The following is a 17,728-nucleotide window of genomic DNA, read 5'->3' as shown; positions in this document are numbered from 1 at the left end:
GCACCACTAACATGTGCTGCACCAAGGGAAGTGGAAGCAYTTAGGCTGCTGTTGCTTATCATTTCCTACGTGTCCGGCAGGGACAGAGGAGCAGGTTAAATAAAGAAAATGAAACTGGCTGGGATGTGGGGTGATAGACCAGTGCACATCAGGGAAAAAGCAGAACTCCTGATGTTGCCCAGAACCAGTCACACAGGCCCATGCCCACTGGAAACTCTATCACATGCCATACCTGTGGGCATTTCTGTTGATCGTTTTCAATGTCCCAGAAAATTATACTATCCCAAAGAGTGTTAAAAGTGCATTACAAAAGAGGTAATTCTAATTCTGTCATTTTGTAACTTCTGAATGCTTGGTTTTTATTTTCACCTAATACCTACATTTACAGTTATAGTGTTATTCAATACTACTATACAGGTAGATGTGCTTATTCAGCAATTCAGCAGATGTAGCRTTTCACTACATGCACTTTACTAGCAATAACTGAATTTGAAATAAATGTGTATACAGTCTCAGTTGYGACCAACCTCACTCTTGTTCCATTCTATCTTAAATGAAAAACAACAAAATGATTAAGGGGAATGTATTAGCATATAAGAAAATAAACACTTTGTGGGGGGTTTGTTGAGTTTCATAATTACACAAATTGTGTTTCCATCGCACAATGCAAACTGTAGAAACGTAAAACCACATCAGTTATATAACGTGTTTTTAAAGGGCACAGGCAATCATTTTTTGTTGGAAAAAAAAGAAATTAGATCTGAATCAAGCCTTGCAAAGGGACTGCTATATTTTTAATTTCAGTCTTCTTGCCGTCAGGACAACCCAATGGGATACTTCAGTTCCTTCCTGCCATCTCCTCCTAATAAGTACTGTACATTCCTTGGGCTGAGATTCCTCATGAAGAGCTGTCCTGGGAAGCCAGTCCCCATTCAGGCCCTGGTAACAGTGACCAGGAATTAACACTGCTCTGCACAGATAAATTCACCCAGGAATCTCTGTGCAGTTGTTAAATGACCAGGACTGTACTACATTAGGGTGGGTTTTTTTGTTGTTGTTCTCTTTTTTGTAGCTGTGTAAGCATAATAAAACTACAGTAAGCTAGACATWCTACACACAAGTTTTACGTTATGAAAACTTTGGTCTTTCTTAGCCAGGCATGAGAGGAATATAATCCCTCTCTCCCTCTTTAAAATTCCACTTAGTAAAACTTTAGTATTCTCTCACGTTTTATTGCACAAGAAATATCCTGGCTCTGGGGAGGCATATTATTCATGTGGAAATACTGCAAAATATTAATTACAAATCTTCAGAACGCAGCAAGAGAAAGGTTTCCAGCCACTGATCCATGTCATAGAGACAGAAGGTATAAAGTAGAAGATAAGTAATATTTGTTTATATGTCATTCTGCTATTTTAATATGTATCACAATAATTTTATAATTACTGTACTTTTATATAGATGATTTTGGACAACTGCCTCCATTCTGTATTAAAACAATGACAACTGTCTAAAAGAGAAGCAAGCAGACAGTAATTTTGCTGTTCATAGGTTTTGTGAATTTTGTTACAGTAATTAACTTGTTTTACAATAAAAGTCATTTACCAGATCACTTGTTTACTACACAAAACAAACCCCTTATTAGTAACTAATCGCATAGAAAGTTGAGTTAGAAACTAATGATTGATCCTGRGCCACTTACTGCAGGAAGCATTAGTTAAATCAGCAGTGTGATCCAGTATTACCAGCCCTTTGCTTTAATACCACGAAATTTTATATAAGRACGTACAAAACGTAGAGACAAGATCAAATTATGTCATCATAGAATAAGTACTGCTCTATAAGGTTTTTCCTCTCATTCTTTACTTCCATCTATTGTAATATTTTGCACATATAACAAAATGAACAGGCAATTTTCTTGTCAGAAATAAAAAAAGTTTACTTTACAAAGAAAAACTGATTTTCTTAATAAAACAGATATATAAACACCCTCATTACTTGCAAAAGTGACATGAAAAAGACCTACCATTATTGGAATAAACTATTCACAAGGGGAACTGGGATGCATGAAGATATTTGTGAGGACTAGGCTGGAGTTTAAATTACCACTTCCCAMAAGAGAATCGCTGCAACTGAGTATGATTATTCTTAACTCAATTTCAGTGCACAGTAAAGCAGCATCAATATTAGAAGTGATGCATCTAATATGCTTTACTTCACATTTACAAGCAATCCTTAGTACACTGTAGTTGCACAGTCACTTTGACCCAGCACAAATACCAAAAGGAGTAACCTTGCCTACCGCCCTCACGCCAGTTGTTCTAACACCAGCAGAGGAAGGGCTAAGAACTAAGCGGGCTGGGGCAGGCTTTTGGCTGACCCCTTTGATCAAACTTATGTTGCATTAAATGACTACATAAGTTCAGCCTTATTTACCATATCCCAGATGCAAAGCAGTAACTCATCATTCAAGAGCACTATACTTCTTTTTAGCCCTATCACTAGACTTATAAAGGTAGGTTCAGTTGTACCTTTGTATTATTATTATTACTGCAGCATAAACATACAAGAAAATCAACTAACTGCAGAAAACTTATGTAAAACTAATGTAATTTCAATAAAAAACAGTAACTTTATCCACCTTTCACAGGTATAGCTCTGCCAGAGTCTGRAATGAAATAAAGCTATCACCTCCAAAGAGGATGGTGGAACCTTCTCACACCAAGGAGAAGCAGCCTGGGTTTTTATTTCCTAGAATGCTTTGAAGTCAGTAATGTGATCTGGCTGAAGCATTTCCATTTCAGAATGTCTGGATACTAGTCACAAAATAATTCTGATTCTATAAAAGGATTTTGGATAGTAGGTAAGCAGTATAAGAGTATTTCTGCACGAAATTCAGTCATTTTAATGATTACCAAAACCATTTGTAATTCAATTTTTCTTTCAGTATTACTACCCAGCTATCAGTGGAAGTTCCAAGAGCAGCCTAATTGAACACCTTAGTAAAGCTTTATGTCTTTACTTTAAATCCCTCAAGACTGCACTGTAACTCATAAAATGAAAGGGGAAAAACTCCATTCAACTGAAATCAATTAGCTAATGAATACATCCTACTTTGCCTCAGAATAAGCTTTGAATTTCATAGTTCTTGTCAGGTAGCTCAAGTGTTAAAAACTATACAGTAATTTTAAAAATATAAGTCTTTACAACAGCATGTGCAAGAGACACTCTGTAAGCTAGAAACTGTATGATAAGGACTATAACTGAGACTGAGGAACTCACTGTACACATTATTTAGGGATGGGAAAAGATTAAAGTCAAAGTTACCATTCTATATCSAGTTTTCATAGTTCTAATAAAGAATACATTAAACAATAGTAGAATCCAATAGGTTGGAACCATCAGGGAACAAACAAGTATTTAGAACCTGATGATTATCCAAAGAAAGCTACCCTTCAATTTTATTCAACATACCGTTTTTTAGATAATATCTAAAAGATACTATGCGCCTCAAAAGGGCCCTTAACAAGATGCACGAATTCCTTGGACAGAGGTGCACATGGTACTTCTCCAGAGACAGAGAGGAAAGATGTCCCAGAACCCTGAAAAGAAGAAAGAAGGCAAAGAAAAAAGTCTGCAGGGTTTAAGAATTTTCTTTGTGAGAAGACAGAATACAAAACACTGGGAAGTCTGCGAAAGTTCATATTGTACAACTCCTAACAGAAAAGTTTCCTTTGATGGTAAGAGGAGAATAATAGCTAYGTTTGGGACCCAACTCCATCATCTTCCTCTTCCAAATATTCMTGAAAATCTTCCCATACTTTTCTATGGAGTAGGGCATCAAGAGCACAGTAAGATCCCTACACTCAGAGGATCGCAGGTGCGTTCATCACATACTATGTGGAATATGGAATTTCCTACAAACAAACTCAGCAATAAAGATTTCAGCCACCTTGAGCATTTCAGCAGAGGTCTAGATTCTGATCCTGGCCCATAGGAAAGCACTGCCCATGGGCAGAAGACAACTAAAAAGGCAATGTGCAAGTAATAAATGACAAAAGGATAAGCATAAAAATAGCCTCTTAATGCTATTGACATCTTGCCCAAATGTCATCCAGAAAGCAGGGGGGACTCCAAACAAACCTGTCATTGAACCCGGTCCGTACAGCTGGCCAAAATACTATATGCATTTGCATATGCTGGAAAAATAGGATGTAAAAAAATCAAATAACATGAACATGTTCTTTCTTTAGGTTGGTTTTTGAAAGTTTCAAGACATACAGTCCAGATTACAAAATAAGTACTTAGTTTTATTTTCTAGCTGCTGAAAATGACTTTCATGTGTATGCTATATGTAAGACTCAAAGGAAGAGAGCAACAGAGAATATTGACTGTAAAAAATGTCTTTACAGATTCCGTAGGTCATATTTAGACCAGAGAAGCTCTGCTGTACCCATGCTGTCTTGATGTGAAGTAGCTCAGAATCTACTAACTGTTCATAGTATGCTCAAAAACAGACTACATAAGCCCAGGGACAAGAGGTCCAGGAACAGATACTGAAGAGAAAAGCCAGGGACRTATCCTCTGATATCCTTAATCTGAGAGTGGATATCAGGAGAGTATGAGAAGAAAAAACTTCAGAAAGTGACCAAACTTGTATGTCCTCCCTAAATAACGTATCCTACTGACACTATCAGAAGCAAAACACTGGCCTGACCTAGTAAGGCTTTGCTTATATTCTCATGCTTAAGAATAGGTTTGATGTGCATCTAAAACTTCTCAAATTCAGGTAGGCTCCTAATAAGTATGTTTAGTCATATGCAACATAGTTAAATAACCAAGCTCTCACAAATCTTACCCTATGTTATCCTATTTTTAATAGGTATGAAGAACCTTTACAAGTTTATCAGCGTATTTCACAGATTACTTTGAAAACACAGTGTCTCATCTCTTTAAAATCATTAAAAACATTAAATATGCAGCTCATGGTTTATAACTCCGAAGATAGCTAGTCCCATTAAATCTCTCATCTGTGCACATGTGGCAGGCAGAAAAACACATTCAAAGCATAATGAACATAAAGGTTAAATAATCATACATCATCTTGAAACAGGCCTCTCTGAGAACAGCTTTTATGTGAATTTTGAGGAAGTAGTAATAATTTGAAGTACCCTCCCCCATTCAATTCTTCAAACTTTAAAAGAGACATTTTAATCATACTCATGTCTGGCACATTACAAATACTCTTCAAGCAAGCAACACTTTCAAAGCAAATGGAATTATTAGGAAAGAGAGAACAAAACATCATTGTTTCCCTACACATATCGATGCTGTCACACATCTGGAATACTGTGGGCAGTCCTTGCTTCGCAGTCTCAAAGAGAAGAACTAAGAAAGGCATGAAGTATACTGATCAAAGGTGAAGAACAGCTTCATTACAAAAAATAGGCTACATAAACTAAGGATCTTTAGCCTGGAAAAGTTGAGAAGGGAACTCAATAAAACTGCAAGTGGCAAGGAAAGGATTGGTCTCTGTCTTTTCTAGTACAAGACTGAAGGGGGTTTCATACAAAACTAGCAGGTGTCTGGCTCAAGGCAAACAGAAGGAATGGGTATGCGGGTGTGTGTGTTTTGTTCTGTGAGCAGAACATCCACTAAAGCCAAACTGCTTCATACAGATGGGTGTTGATGTCTGAAAAGCTTCTCTGGGTTCAAAAAGCACCTGGATAGTTCACAGAAGAAAAGTCACCAGAAGGCTATTAAATAAAATAAAGCAACTCCCAACCCTCCCTCCYCAATTCCTCACTTAAGGCATAGAAGTCCATGAGCTGCTCTGCTGCCAACAGTCTGCAAGCATGTAGTGACACTTTCTATTTCTTGTACTCAGGAGGAGGTTGTCAAGGAGGTCCTGTAATTTGGCAGAGCCTCAGATGGTAAGGGCATAAATAAAAAGGAAGGAGAATAAGTGCAGCCAAAAACTAAGAGGTACTAGAAGAGCCAGAAGAGTGGCTGCAGCCAGGTGCATGTTGCCATGGTCATCCACTCAGTATAGAAACCATTAGCCAGTGGAGCCYGTGAACACCCCCATGCCTGCTCTTCCACGGATTTTTCCAATTAAAGTCCTCACTGGCTATGAAGCTAGCATCAGGTACCTACTGAAATTTCTGTGTTTCAGGGCTTCTCCRGAACCTAGACTATGGGACACAAGGGTAAAGAAATGAAGCAATCTGAGCATGAATCTACAGAGTGGTTTCCACAGGGTGGTTTGGAGCCAAATCAGCGGGAYGTTGTGCAGCCTGCACAAGTGACACACGGGGGTGGGCTGGGGAAGTTCACACGTCAGAGGTCTGAGAAGGAACTGACTGAGGTCAGCTCTCTGTTCTYCTGCAGGATATGCCCACGGCCAAAGGGCAGCCTTCATCTGGGGCACACTGGGCAGGGGGAACATGGCAGATAGTAGCTCTTCACAAGGTCTTTGACAAAAGTCACCCTCTGGCACATCTGGGGCACAAGTGGGAGTAGAGGCTCTGCAGCAGGAGCTGCACAGGAAGATCYTCCTCTGCAGGATATTGTTGGAAATGGTATATAGGGCACACTAAGCACTTGGTCTGACAGGTACAGCCGTTTTTCTACTCTTACATTACTTCAATATTCAAAACAAACATCACAAGCCTTCTAATCATGGAGTAAAGCATCTATTTAAAGGATCAAGGGAAAAACACAGATCTTCCATCTGTCATGAGAGATCAGGATTTGAAAAATTAATTATTTCTCCAAAATCTTTCACTATGCTAATCTTTTCACTATTCAAAGAGGTTAGTGGCTACAAAGAGCCTTTTTATGCTGTTAATCCAGATTAATAATGGCTGTTCAGTTTTGGGCTTGCCTATCTCTTTAGTTCTGCCTGTTGCATGGAGGGAAAACCAAAACCAAAACTCAATAGCTTAATTCTTCCTTCCTTTGAAGAATTGTCTTGCCTTCTAAAATCCTTCACTGTTCCTTCCTCTATCATCTCACCTACTTTTCGCTGCAAGATTAGAGTTCAATGTACTCCTACTGCTTTATCAGTCTGTCCACAGGTACTCGGGAGAAGAAAGGACTCAGAACTCCTCTAGAGCTCTTTACTCTTTYCATTTGTTTTTAGTGATTTGATCACTTGCAGGCCCAGTCACTCGAAGAAGGAAATAAATGGAGTTCTCATTAATCTTAACATAGATCCTGATCATTTTGACAGCTGATAATAGCCCAGGTAGCTATTACTGGGCAAGAAATACAAAGTATTTTTTCACTCATTGTTTTCCATGCCTTTTAGTTGTACAGGCTACATTACTCAAGTGGTCCGGTCTTGAGAAACACAGCTTTATAGCCCTATTTGCCCTTTTAAGGCAGCTTACTCTCATTTTGAATTCAGACTGTTTACCAAATCAACCTGCCTCAGGGTAGGCACTGTGAGTCCCCTCCTAAAAGGAGCTCCAGACCATATTGTGTGCCCAGCGTTATGAACGTGGCACTCCCAAGAAGCAAGAGGAATCACACTGAGTCTGCCAGGAGCTGACCAGCTGCTGGGCTTTGCAGAGCAGCAAAGAGAGCCCGCACCTTTCTGACCTGTACATTCAAAAGGGCGCACGCTCGTGTCATGGGTACACCTGGGAACACCACGCAGAGGTCACTTAAACTCAGCACTACTAATACTTCAGCAAGCAAGTGAGGAGACCTTCAGGGAATTTGGTTTTGAGCTTCTTCTATTGGCTTTTGCTACCTGACACTTCAGATAAAACCTCCATGAAAGGCCATGAAACTTCAGAAAGGAGACAAGACGATATCCAAAATAGTCATTTCAGTGGAAGATTTAAAGGCTGTTAATGTTCTCCAACAAGCTGTACCCTGCACAACAGAATTCTCGGTATTTTTAAAAGCAGCTGACATTTGCTTCTTCTCTAGCCAGCCAAAAACACGCCCAAGTGGAAAGACAAAATAAGAGTCCATAGTTATCTTCCTTCCTGGAAAAACACTTCACTTTTAGTGAAGTTACCAAGACTCAACAGTAAAAGCCTGATGATTATATACAAGATTATCATGTTTCCTCCATATCACAGAATATTTAATTATTAAAGATATAATAAAGGAATTCCTTACTGCAATGAAAAATTGAAATCTTAACAGAAGTGCCTTGACATACATGAATAAAATGAAACATGAAGTGAGCTGACATGCTCATACCACAGCAGCACACTGCCTCTGTTATGCAAGCTCTGCTGAGGACTGGGTGGGGTAGAGAGGAAGTTGTAGGCTCTGCTTTAATTTGGAAACATCTGTCCATAGGCAAAAGACAAATGTCAATGAGATGCTAGCTTACAAGCATTTCTTAGTTTCCTCAGGCAGTTAATTACACTTTGACTCTAACCATAGGTAGTAATTCTATAAAAACCCGATATATTTAGTCTCCATCAAGAGTCTTGGTACTATTACATTTACAAGCAATCTGAGTTTCTATAAAGTGTATCAGCTGCCAGATACAAACAAATGTAACTGAAATGATTGATGTTACATATTTTTCCTCTTCTGAATTATACCGAAAAGTAAATTCTACCCCTCCAGCTCCCCACAAGAAATAGGAGCGTTATTCTCTAAATAATAGTGAGAATGCAAATAGAGATTTTATCATCAGTATTGCATCAAATGAACTACCCTGTAGCACAAAATACAAATGCTTTCTTTGACTTAGAGTGAAATCTACTTTGCTGCTATCATCCTTGTCTCCAGCTGACAACAGTCACAAAGCTGTCACATAGTTTGCAATAGTTAACGATCATTAATCAGCACTAATGACCGATCAAGACTGTGTTGAATTTACAGAGCTCCAAAGACAAAATTTTCAAAGAAATACTGAGAACTTTTTTTTTTTWAAAAAAAGAAAAAGACATGCAAGTGGTAGAAAAGAAACACAGAAAGAAAGAAAAGAAAAGAGGTTGTTCAAGCATGTTTTTTGCTTAAAGTTTCCTTCAGTTCTGAAGCTTTTCTTACGTTTTGAACTACTTGGAAATCTTTCATTCAGGTTAAGTTTCTTTAATTTGTATACAGCACAAATTGAGACCACCTACACAGACAATTCCTGGAGCTCAACTTTCTTAGAGCATTCGTAAGTGCAATTAAGTGTGAATCCAAGTCCAAAGATCCCACTCTTGATTTATATGAGCTCCTGGAACAGAACAGGTTCACAACACTGTCCATTGAGCTTGCTCAGGTCTCAGAGGGCCCCATGAAGGGAACTCAGGCACACTGCACTCAGACTGCTTCATCAGCCGGAGTCCCATAAGATCAAGATCTCAATTAGCAGAGCAGGACACAAATCTCGGAACATTTGCAAACAGCTCATCTCTAACAACAACTACTAATTTTTCTTCACATGACTGTTTATATGGATCCTATACTTAGAGCATAATGAGCATCACACACCTATCAGGAATGGGATGAATGGATCCTACTCAAATCAGAATTATAATACAACCCTCCAAAATTAACATTTGACCTGGAAGTAATAAATACTTCAACTTGTACAATTGCTGCTATTTTTTCTAATGATAAGGTTTCTTGAGCAGACTTCAGAGGTTACTTACCAGATGCATTGCTCTTAGCCAACCTGAAAAAAAATGCRAAACAAAAAACACCCTACTTCATTGTCTATGCAAATGTGAACAAACAGACATCAGCCAATGTGTGAAGTTTCATTTGGCTGGTTTTCCTCTCAACTTTTTAAATATTTTTACTGTCCAGAATATACTTGCCTCAACAACCRGAGCAATGCACTTAGCCTGCTGAATTCTGCACTGGAAGAGAGCTGAAGGACTGCAAGACTTGTTTTGCTTCTCCTGAATGATTTCCAACAGACTCCCTACTTTTTCTGACATTCTTTATAACAAGTCTTGAAAGTTTTCCCACTGGCAGGTTGTGGAGGGTGAGGGGGCTACAACCTCCTTTGGAAAAATGAGGACAGAGCCAAACACTAGCGTTGTTCTACAAAGCACTCCTCTCAGCTGTATTCCTCTGCCCCTTGTGATCTGAGAACAATCCTGAGATAAGAAGAGTCAAAGASTGAAACCATTTGATAGTATAAAGGATTTTGCTTTTGGACACACAGATGATATCAGAGTCCCATAACACCTCTTGTTTCACAATGCAGCCATAAGCAAATCGAAGTTACACAGAGGATGCCACATCTGTGATACCAGAGACAAATACCCACGCTCCCTGCCCCCAAGAGCCTTCTGGAGCCTTCCAAGAACTTCTTAAGCTCTTCATCAACATCTTTTCCTTACCAGGATAAAACATTCCGCTCTATGAGGAACATGCTGTAAAACACCTCAGATAGATTTTAAGCTGCATTCTTGAGGTCAGTACCTCAGGTTATTCGGAAATTGCCAGGACTGGATGGTACACAGAGCAGGCCAAGCCATATATAAACAGTATGGAACAGTATAGGGTTCAGGGTGACTGCAATATCATGTAACTAATCTAATTAACTTACACAATTAATCATTTTACATTGAAGTTAACCATGGTCAGAATCCCCAAAATTTCATATAGGAAAAAAAGCTGCACTGTCTCAGCGAGAAAGTCCAGAAACCCAAACACAGAAGTCACATGCTACTCATGGAAGAGCATTCTGTAGTCAGAATCTACAAGCTATGCTCCCACTCCCCAAACTTTCCAAAAGTGTTTCCTCTTAAATAACTCCATTCCTCTTGAGTGCTGTGCTAAATAGGAGCATCTTCACAAACTACTCATTTATTCCACTGGAAGTTGCAGTCTTCAAACATTTGTAGAGAATTATAGCCATCTTAGACAAATCGGAGGAAAATTTAAAAGAAAAAAGTGAATAAAGAGTTAGAGAAATTAATTTACAATGATTACAGCGAAAGAGTAAATGATTTACAGTTTAACTATTTCCTAACCAAAATCTGAAACACAAAGTAGAAAAATACAACAAAACATAAGTATTAAAAGAAATTCACTGGAGAAAGTTTTTGGTGACAGGCAAACACAAAATAACTTTTTAATACTAGGAAAATAAGTTGTCAAATTCATATAAAGTAAGAATTCTACAAACAGCACTCCTCCCCTCCTTCCAAGCTATCATACTGTAATTCAAAATTCTGTTGCAATTCATGCAGCCAATAGTCCTTTTGAAGCAGAAGCCTATGTGCATGGAGGAGAATTTGGTACTGCATATCACTGAGATCAAAAGCAGAGYAGAATTAATAAAAAAGTATTAAATATTTATAATAGATAACGAACACGGTTGTACTTTCCCTACTCACTAAACAAAATCCAAGACTTTACCAAACACTAAAAATATTAAGAAGCAAGTTAAGACTTTGAAAGTGCTTACATCTTTCAAATAACAACCTTGCTTGGAATTTCTTATAATTCATTCTACAAACAGCTGTAACACATTTTTTACATTAAACTAGGATATTAAACTTGATAGAATACCAGTCTGGCTTCATATGGATTTCCTTTGTTCCAAGCATTTGGTTATAATGAATCACTGACCACATTCAAAAAAGCAGCAGCTGAACACGAGGTTCTAGACAGACTTCCTATTCTGGATGCCATGTATCAATGGAAGGTTATTATTACCACCACTACAACAGCTAAAAGAGCAAGTCCTGTTCCTCCCCCCTACACACACACACACTCAAATGATTGGACACATCCTTGAAGAACATGCGTGAGTCCAAAACATTTTTTAAAAAGTATTTTTGAAGGGATGTTTATGTCAGCCTCTAAATACTGCAGCTCGTTAAAATAATCCCCAAAGCTTTTTCAGAACCTTCAGAAATGCAGCTATTTGTCAGCAGCAATCCTGTGAAATCCCCACAGACACACAAGGGTGCTTACACAAGACACCCAGGAATGCACATACTTACACCAAGAGCTGGAAAGAGCCATGGGCTCTTAGAGCTTAGTATTGTACACTGCTCACACAAAAGGCTAGGCAAAGGTTAACAATTTTGCTTGCAGAAATATTACTTAATTTAGTCTTCATAATGGGTTTTATTATATTACTTACAGTTATCTAGTTATATTTGATACAATTCATTCATCTAGAAAGAGATAGCATGTGTAAATAATAGGAGAAAAATAACATTCACCCCACCTGCTCAGTTTAGCGCTGCTTGATTACTGGGAATGAGGTTTATGCTGCAGTATCACTGTTTTCTGGAGTGGAAAACCTAGCCTCATTTTTTACCAGTGCATGTACCATCAAGACACYGAGTACACCACACTTCATTGGAGGTGGCCATTAAACTGGTGGGTTTGAGACTATACAATGAAAGCAAAAAAACACCGAGAAATTGACACTCCAACTTTCCTCCTACTCCCACACTAGCAGCATTTAAAATCCATTAGCCATCAACTGGCAGCATTTTATGGTTACAGCAGTTATTTATTTATTTATTTATTTATTTATTTATTTATTTTAAGTATCTCAGCTAAGATAGCATCTAAGCTAAATGGAGCTCAAGAGCATGTATTTTCATTGTGAAAAGGAAATCATGGCACAAAGACTGTTCTGTACTTTATTGCTCTCTGCATAAAGAGACCTCACTACAATTTTTAGGGAAGCACTTTACAGCACGTAAATACATTCCCATTCTAATACAAAACTAAGAATTCTTGTATATTTATAGTTTTAAGCCTCTTAAGCCGTTGTGGAACGATTGACCAATACAGCTTTTGTATGGTCATGTAACCCTAAAGATTTTACTATACAACAAAATTAACTTCGGCAAACCTCTTAGTTGTTCTACTAGCTTCTTTCCTGTTATTGTTACCATAATACTATTACCATTATTGTTACCATAATAACCTGTTCCTGCTATTGTTACCATATTAGCAATATTTCAGCCTCGGTACATGCTGCTGTCACACTTTCATTTGAATAACTCAAAAACTTTAGTTCGTGCCCTGAGAGTCTGCACAGTCCCTCCGGTTCATTTGGAAACTTTGAAATAAACAAATAATATGGAATAACTTGGATTTTTTTGATCTCTTGTGTAGACAATGTATATATTCATTGAATGTTCCCAATTCAGAAACTATGCGGAGAACAAGCCAAAGAGTAAATACATCATGAGAGTTTTTAAAATAGTCACGGATAGCATAGGAATTAAAGTTTCAAGTCAGCGATACTATGTATCTGCTCACCTTTCCTGATTAGAAGAGTTTCTATTTAACCTTGTTACATCTACCTGGGAAGAAAAAGAATGCCCTAAGTGTTTTTGAAAAGAAAAATCTAAAGAATATATCCTGGTATCTATGACAAATGCAGGTCAGTACCTTAAATCAGCAATTTCTTTTCATTGAATGATAGTTACTATAGGTTTTTGAAAGGCTATAAGAGAAAATTATGTTAGATGGATATCTCAAGAGAGCAAACAGATGCATTCTGAAACATAAATTAATGGCGAAAAAAAGTAAAGAAGTTTTCAAATCTCTCACACAGACACAAAAGACATTGACATACTTGGGGCAAACTCACCTCCTTGACAGMTATCACTGCAAATTCCCCAGTGCTAGAGACAAGACCTTGCCATATAGCCTCATCAGACCAAAGTCATTATGTTCAACATGCTCCTGGAAGATGAGAGCATCAAGCCACTCCTCCAGCAGTTCTACACTGTATTTCTCAATCTTTTTAGCATCATTGATTTGCAACCCAGACACCAGTCTGCTCTTCTAGACTCTGAACTGTGCACTCAAAAAAAAAAAACAGTATTAAAAAAAAGGTATTTAATTAAAGAAGAAGAAGGAAAAAAAAAAAAAAAAGACTTTTCTTCCTGAGCCCTAACAAATGGTTTTCAGGTTGAAGTATGCAACTCATCTCTATTACTGCAGAGTTGCACACGAAACATCACCTTCTAACTCCCCCCCCTTTTCCCTCCCTTTTATAATACTCCCAAGAAGAGGTCTGATGTAAGCCTGTTGGCTTACAGAAAACTGCTGTTTTCTCCTGCTGCGGCTACTCAGCAGCTCCCCCATCGGGTGGCAGGGGAGGGAGCACAGAGACCGCACTGCGGCCCACTGACATGGGGGACTCCAGGGAAAGCCAGCTGGAGAACTTGATTTAAGGCAGAACTGCAGAAACAGGTTGCCTTCCTTGCAAGGCCACCCAAGGAAAGAGGGAAGAGACAACCAACAACCAATTATAATTCCCTGGTTTTCTGCCACAGYGCAAGTTGCAACAGTCTGGCGGCTGCTCCATCTTCCACCAGCTGGCCGGGACTTGCAGGCAGCACAGGGTGCTCCAGGCTCTTCTCTGTGCCAGGGTGGCAGGGAGAGAAGCCTAAGTGCTGGCTGTGTGGGACTCCTTTGCAACACAGGAAATCCTCAGGAGTTGATTTACAGGCAGGTTTCATTCCCATTCCACTGGTCAGACAGTTCATCCCCAAACTATTAATTTGGACCCTGTAATCTTATTAAATAATGAACTTTACCCTTAGGCTGAAAACAACCGGGCACTCCTGCACAAGCTTATCCTGCTTGCAGTACCCACTTGCTGCAGCACATGCCCTTGCAAGAGCTATATATGAAGAACTATTACTACTATTTATTTATATCTGTAACACTTTCATGTTGCTGCTAATCTTTAGAACAAGATTAATATACAGCACCTGCATAAAAATGTAGTAGTCACTATTTTCTACCTAGCTTTTCGTCCTAAGTTGGAGAACCTCCCACTTCATCCATCCTTTTAGAAGTAAGTTTCTAAAGCTGAAGTTCTTAAAGCAGGAATAAAGAGGAATAAAAATATTGTATAAAACATTTCCCCACAAAGTTGCAAGATTCACACTTGCACATCAGTTTAATGCAATGTGGCATACAAGGTGGAAGACTGAAATAGGGAAATCGTAACATCTACAAATGCAACAGAGCATGCATTTTTCATTTGATTTAAGAAAGTTCAAGCAAATGACTTTTTACTGACAGCATAATCACATTCTCCTTGAACTAATTACTTACAGTTTAYTTATTTAATCCTTTCTAATTACTCCAGGCATTCATCTCAAAATTCCCTCATCCCAGGGACAAACATGCACAATACTTGCTCACTCAAACAGTTCCAGAAAAAATCAGGGTAACTCACAACTAAGACTTCTAATGTGCCTGAGTCCGCTCAGATGCCGAATCTCACACTACTGCTCACCAGTAGGCAGGCACAACAACCTTTTTTTTTTTTTTTTTTTTTGTGTGTGTGTGTGTGTGTGTTAGCATAATTGCTTAACACATGCTACCCACTCTCTTCCCAGTCTCTTAACCTTTTTTCCTTCAGTTTGCTCACGGTTCCCCTCTTTCCAGGGAACATTTCTACACAATGCACTACAGAGGCAGCTCCTAAAGACTTCGAAGTTTCTTTAAGAAACAGGGTAACTCTCTACAGCATTTGTATGGAAACCTACAGCATCACTTAGGAGAGTATCTTTACTATCAGCTGTTCTACCTCAGCAGTTTAAGTGTACAAAGTACGCACCGTGCTCCAGTTTTGATTCTTTCTACCTTTTCAGCACAAGCTGTGCTGAGGGTTTACAGTCCAAACACCAATTTCACTCAGGAAATAACTTGCTTACTATCTTAGGCTGGAAAGCAAAGGATTAAAAAAAAAAAAAACAAAACTCTAACTTTTGCATTTTTATACATAGTTTGAATGGTAAGATAAAACAAGTGACCAGCTGGATTGATTTTGTGTTGCTATTTTTAAATAGTTAGATTTCAAAATACTTGATAAGCATTCAAGCAAAATAATCTCTTATTGCATTAAGGATGTTAAAATATAAGCATTCAGGCTCCATTTGAAATGTCTGAAGAGAGAGTACAATCTCTTCAGTAACGTTTTCTGTCCAGTGTTATTTGACAAGCATGAATTCTGTGGACTATCCATGGTCTGCAACAGCTTGAATATTCAAAATAAGTACAGCTAATGCACACTATCAGAACCTGAGTCTGACTTCCCATTTAATTAAAGTCTCCCAGATTTTTATTCAGTTAAGTAGACAGCATTGGTATAKTAAACTTATTTCATCAATCAGATTAAAAAAAATCACTGTAAACCTAAGAAAAGAAAGTACAGAATATCAGAAGAACTTTTAATTCACACATCTKGTACTCGCCTCCCCCCCCCAACTTCAGTGAATAATGAATGAGCTGGGTCACGATTGCTTTTGACAAGATGCAAATCTTAACATCTAAATGAGGGTAAGACTTGTTATAAAACTCAGACATCAAAGGTCTTTCTAATAATGTCACATGCTTACATAAGTATATACTATGCATCCTTTTATGCATCAGCATACTGGGAACTGCAAAACCACAAAGGTCGCTGAAAGGTACGTGAATTCTAAGTTACAAATTCCCAATAGAAATAAAAATTAACATACAATTGGAATTTGAGAATTTACACAGAACCTTAACCGTGTGTCTGGACAGAGTTTTCAAACTCAAGTGTCAAGTTACACCTTCTATAAACTCTATCACGCAGCAGTAGGTCACTGCGAGTTTCAGTAACTCCAAGAGACTTTTCAACAAATGGAAAGTCTCAGATTTTGTTGTCATCGCCCCCCACACGCTTCCCTCGCTACTTCATTCCCAGACACAGCTGCTTCGCGAAGCGCTGCTCAGCGCTTCCTCCGGCAGCTCCCGGCTCCGCGCAGCCGAGCCCGCGGCGGGCACCCGCACCAAGCCGCCGGCGCCCCGCGGCTCTGCCCTCGCCGAAGCGGCCTCCAGCGCCGCTCGCCCGCCCGCGGGGAGCGCCCCGGCTCCGCCACGGACACGCAGCGCCACGCACCGCGGCGGCGGCACAGCCCTCGGGCCTCCTCTGCCCATCAGGTGTTTTGCGTTTCCTTGCAAGCACAGCTGTTCCCTCTGCAACCGCCCTTCCAGCTACTTTTTCTTCTTTTTTTTTTTTTTTTTTGTTTCCCCTTAAATAAGCCTCCCTCCCCGCTCCCGAATGTTTGGAAGAACCCCCATTTCAAAAGGCTTCCCCCCAAATATTTCCCTCCGCGGGATTTCCAAGCACACCCCAAGGCACATGCATCTGCCGCGGGGGCACGGACGTACCTTTGCCTCCCCCGCGTCGGGCTCCTCCTCGTAGTACCCCTGGCCGGACTCGTAGGCGGCGGCGGCGGCCGGCTGCCGGGGTCCCAGGAGCACGGCGCCGGCAGCCAGGCAGCAACCCAGGGAGAGCACCTCCAGCAAGTGCATCGTGCAAAGATGGCAGCGCGGGCGCGCAGCGGGGCACTTGGAGGAATGCGGGCGAAATTATGAGGCTCCTTCTTTTCCTCCCCCCCGTGTGGTGCTGTCGCTCCCCCCTCCCTCCCGCCGCAATATCCAAGGCAGTAAAATCCGTGGGATGGAGAAGATGCAGTAGCAGCAGCTTCTAGACGCCTGCAGGGGAGTTCCCAACTTTCCCAGCCGCTTTGCAAATTCTCACCAAAGTTATCCGGAGTTTGCCAGGTAAAAAACCCACCAGGAAACCGGACATCCGAGGCTGCGCTCACTCAGGAGCAGGGGAGGTGGAAAGCGCAGAGAGGAGGAGGAGGGAAGGGAAGGGAAGGAGGGAGAGAGGCAGAGCGGGAGCGAGCGGGCGCTCCCGCCGGGGAGCTGCCGTCTCCCCGCGCAGCCCCGGCCGCGCCGCGGCGGAGGCCGAGGGGTGCGCAGAGGGCTCCGC

The 17,728-nt window shown here is 40.0% G+C and overlaps 1 protein-coding gene across 1 annotated transcript in view; it reads right to left on the bottom strand.

Moving 5' to 3' along the window:
• The window catches only part of VEGFC (vascular endothelial growth factor C), a 77,735-nt gene extending 60,018 nt beyond the window's left edge, over positions 1 to 17,717 (bottom strand). The window contains exon 1 of the mRNA XM_085311394.1: positions 17,119 to 17,717. Within this exon, the coding sequence (XP_085167520.1) occupies positions 17,119 to 17,262 (144 nt within the window). The 5' untranslated portion in view covers positions 17,263 to 17,717. The remainder of the gene's footprint in view (positions 1 to 17,118) is intronic.
• Positions 17,718 to 17,728: the final 11 nt, after the last annotated feature.

The sequence above is a fragment of the Rhea americana genome, unplaced genomic scaffold, assembly GCF_003343005.1.
Source record: "Rhea americana isolate MKP2758 unplaced genomic scaffold, rheAme1 scaffold_34, whole genome shotgun sequence".
NCBI lineage: Eukaryota > Metazoa > Chordata > Aves > Rheiformes > Rheidae > Rhea > Rhea americana.
Note: the sequence above shows the minus strand (reverse complement) of the source record. Positions and strands in the feature narration are given on the sequence as shown.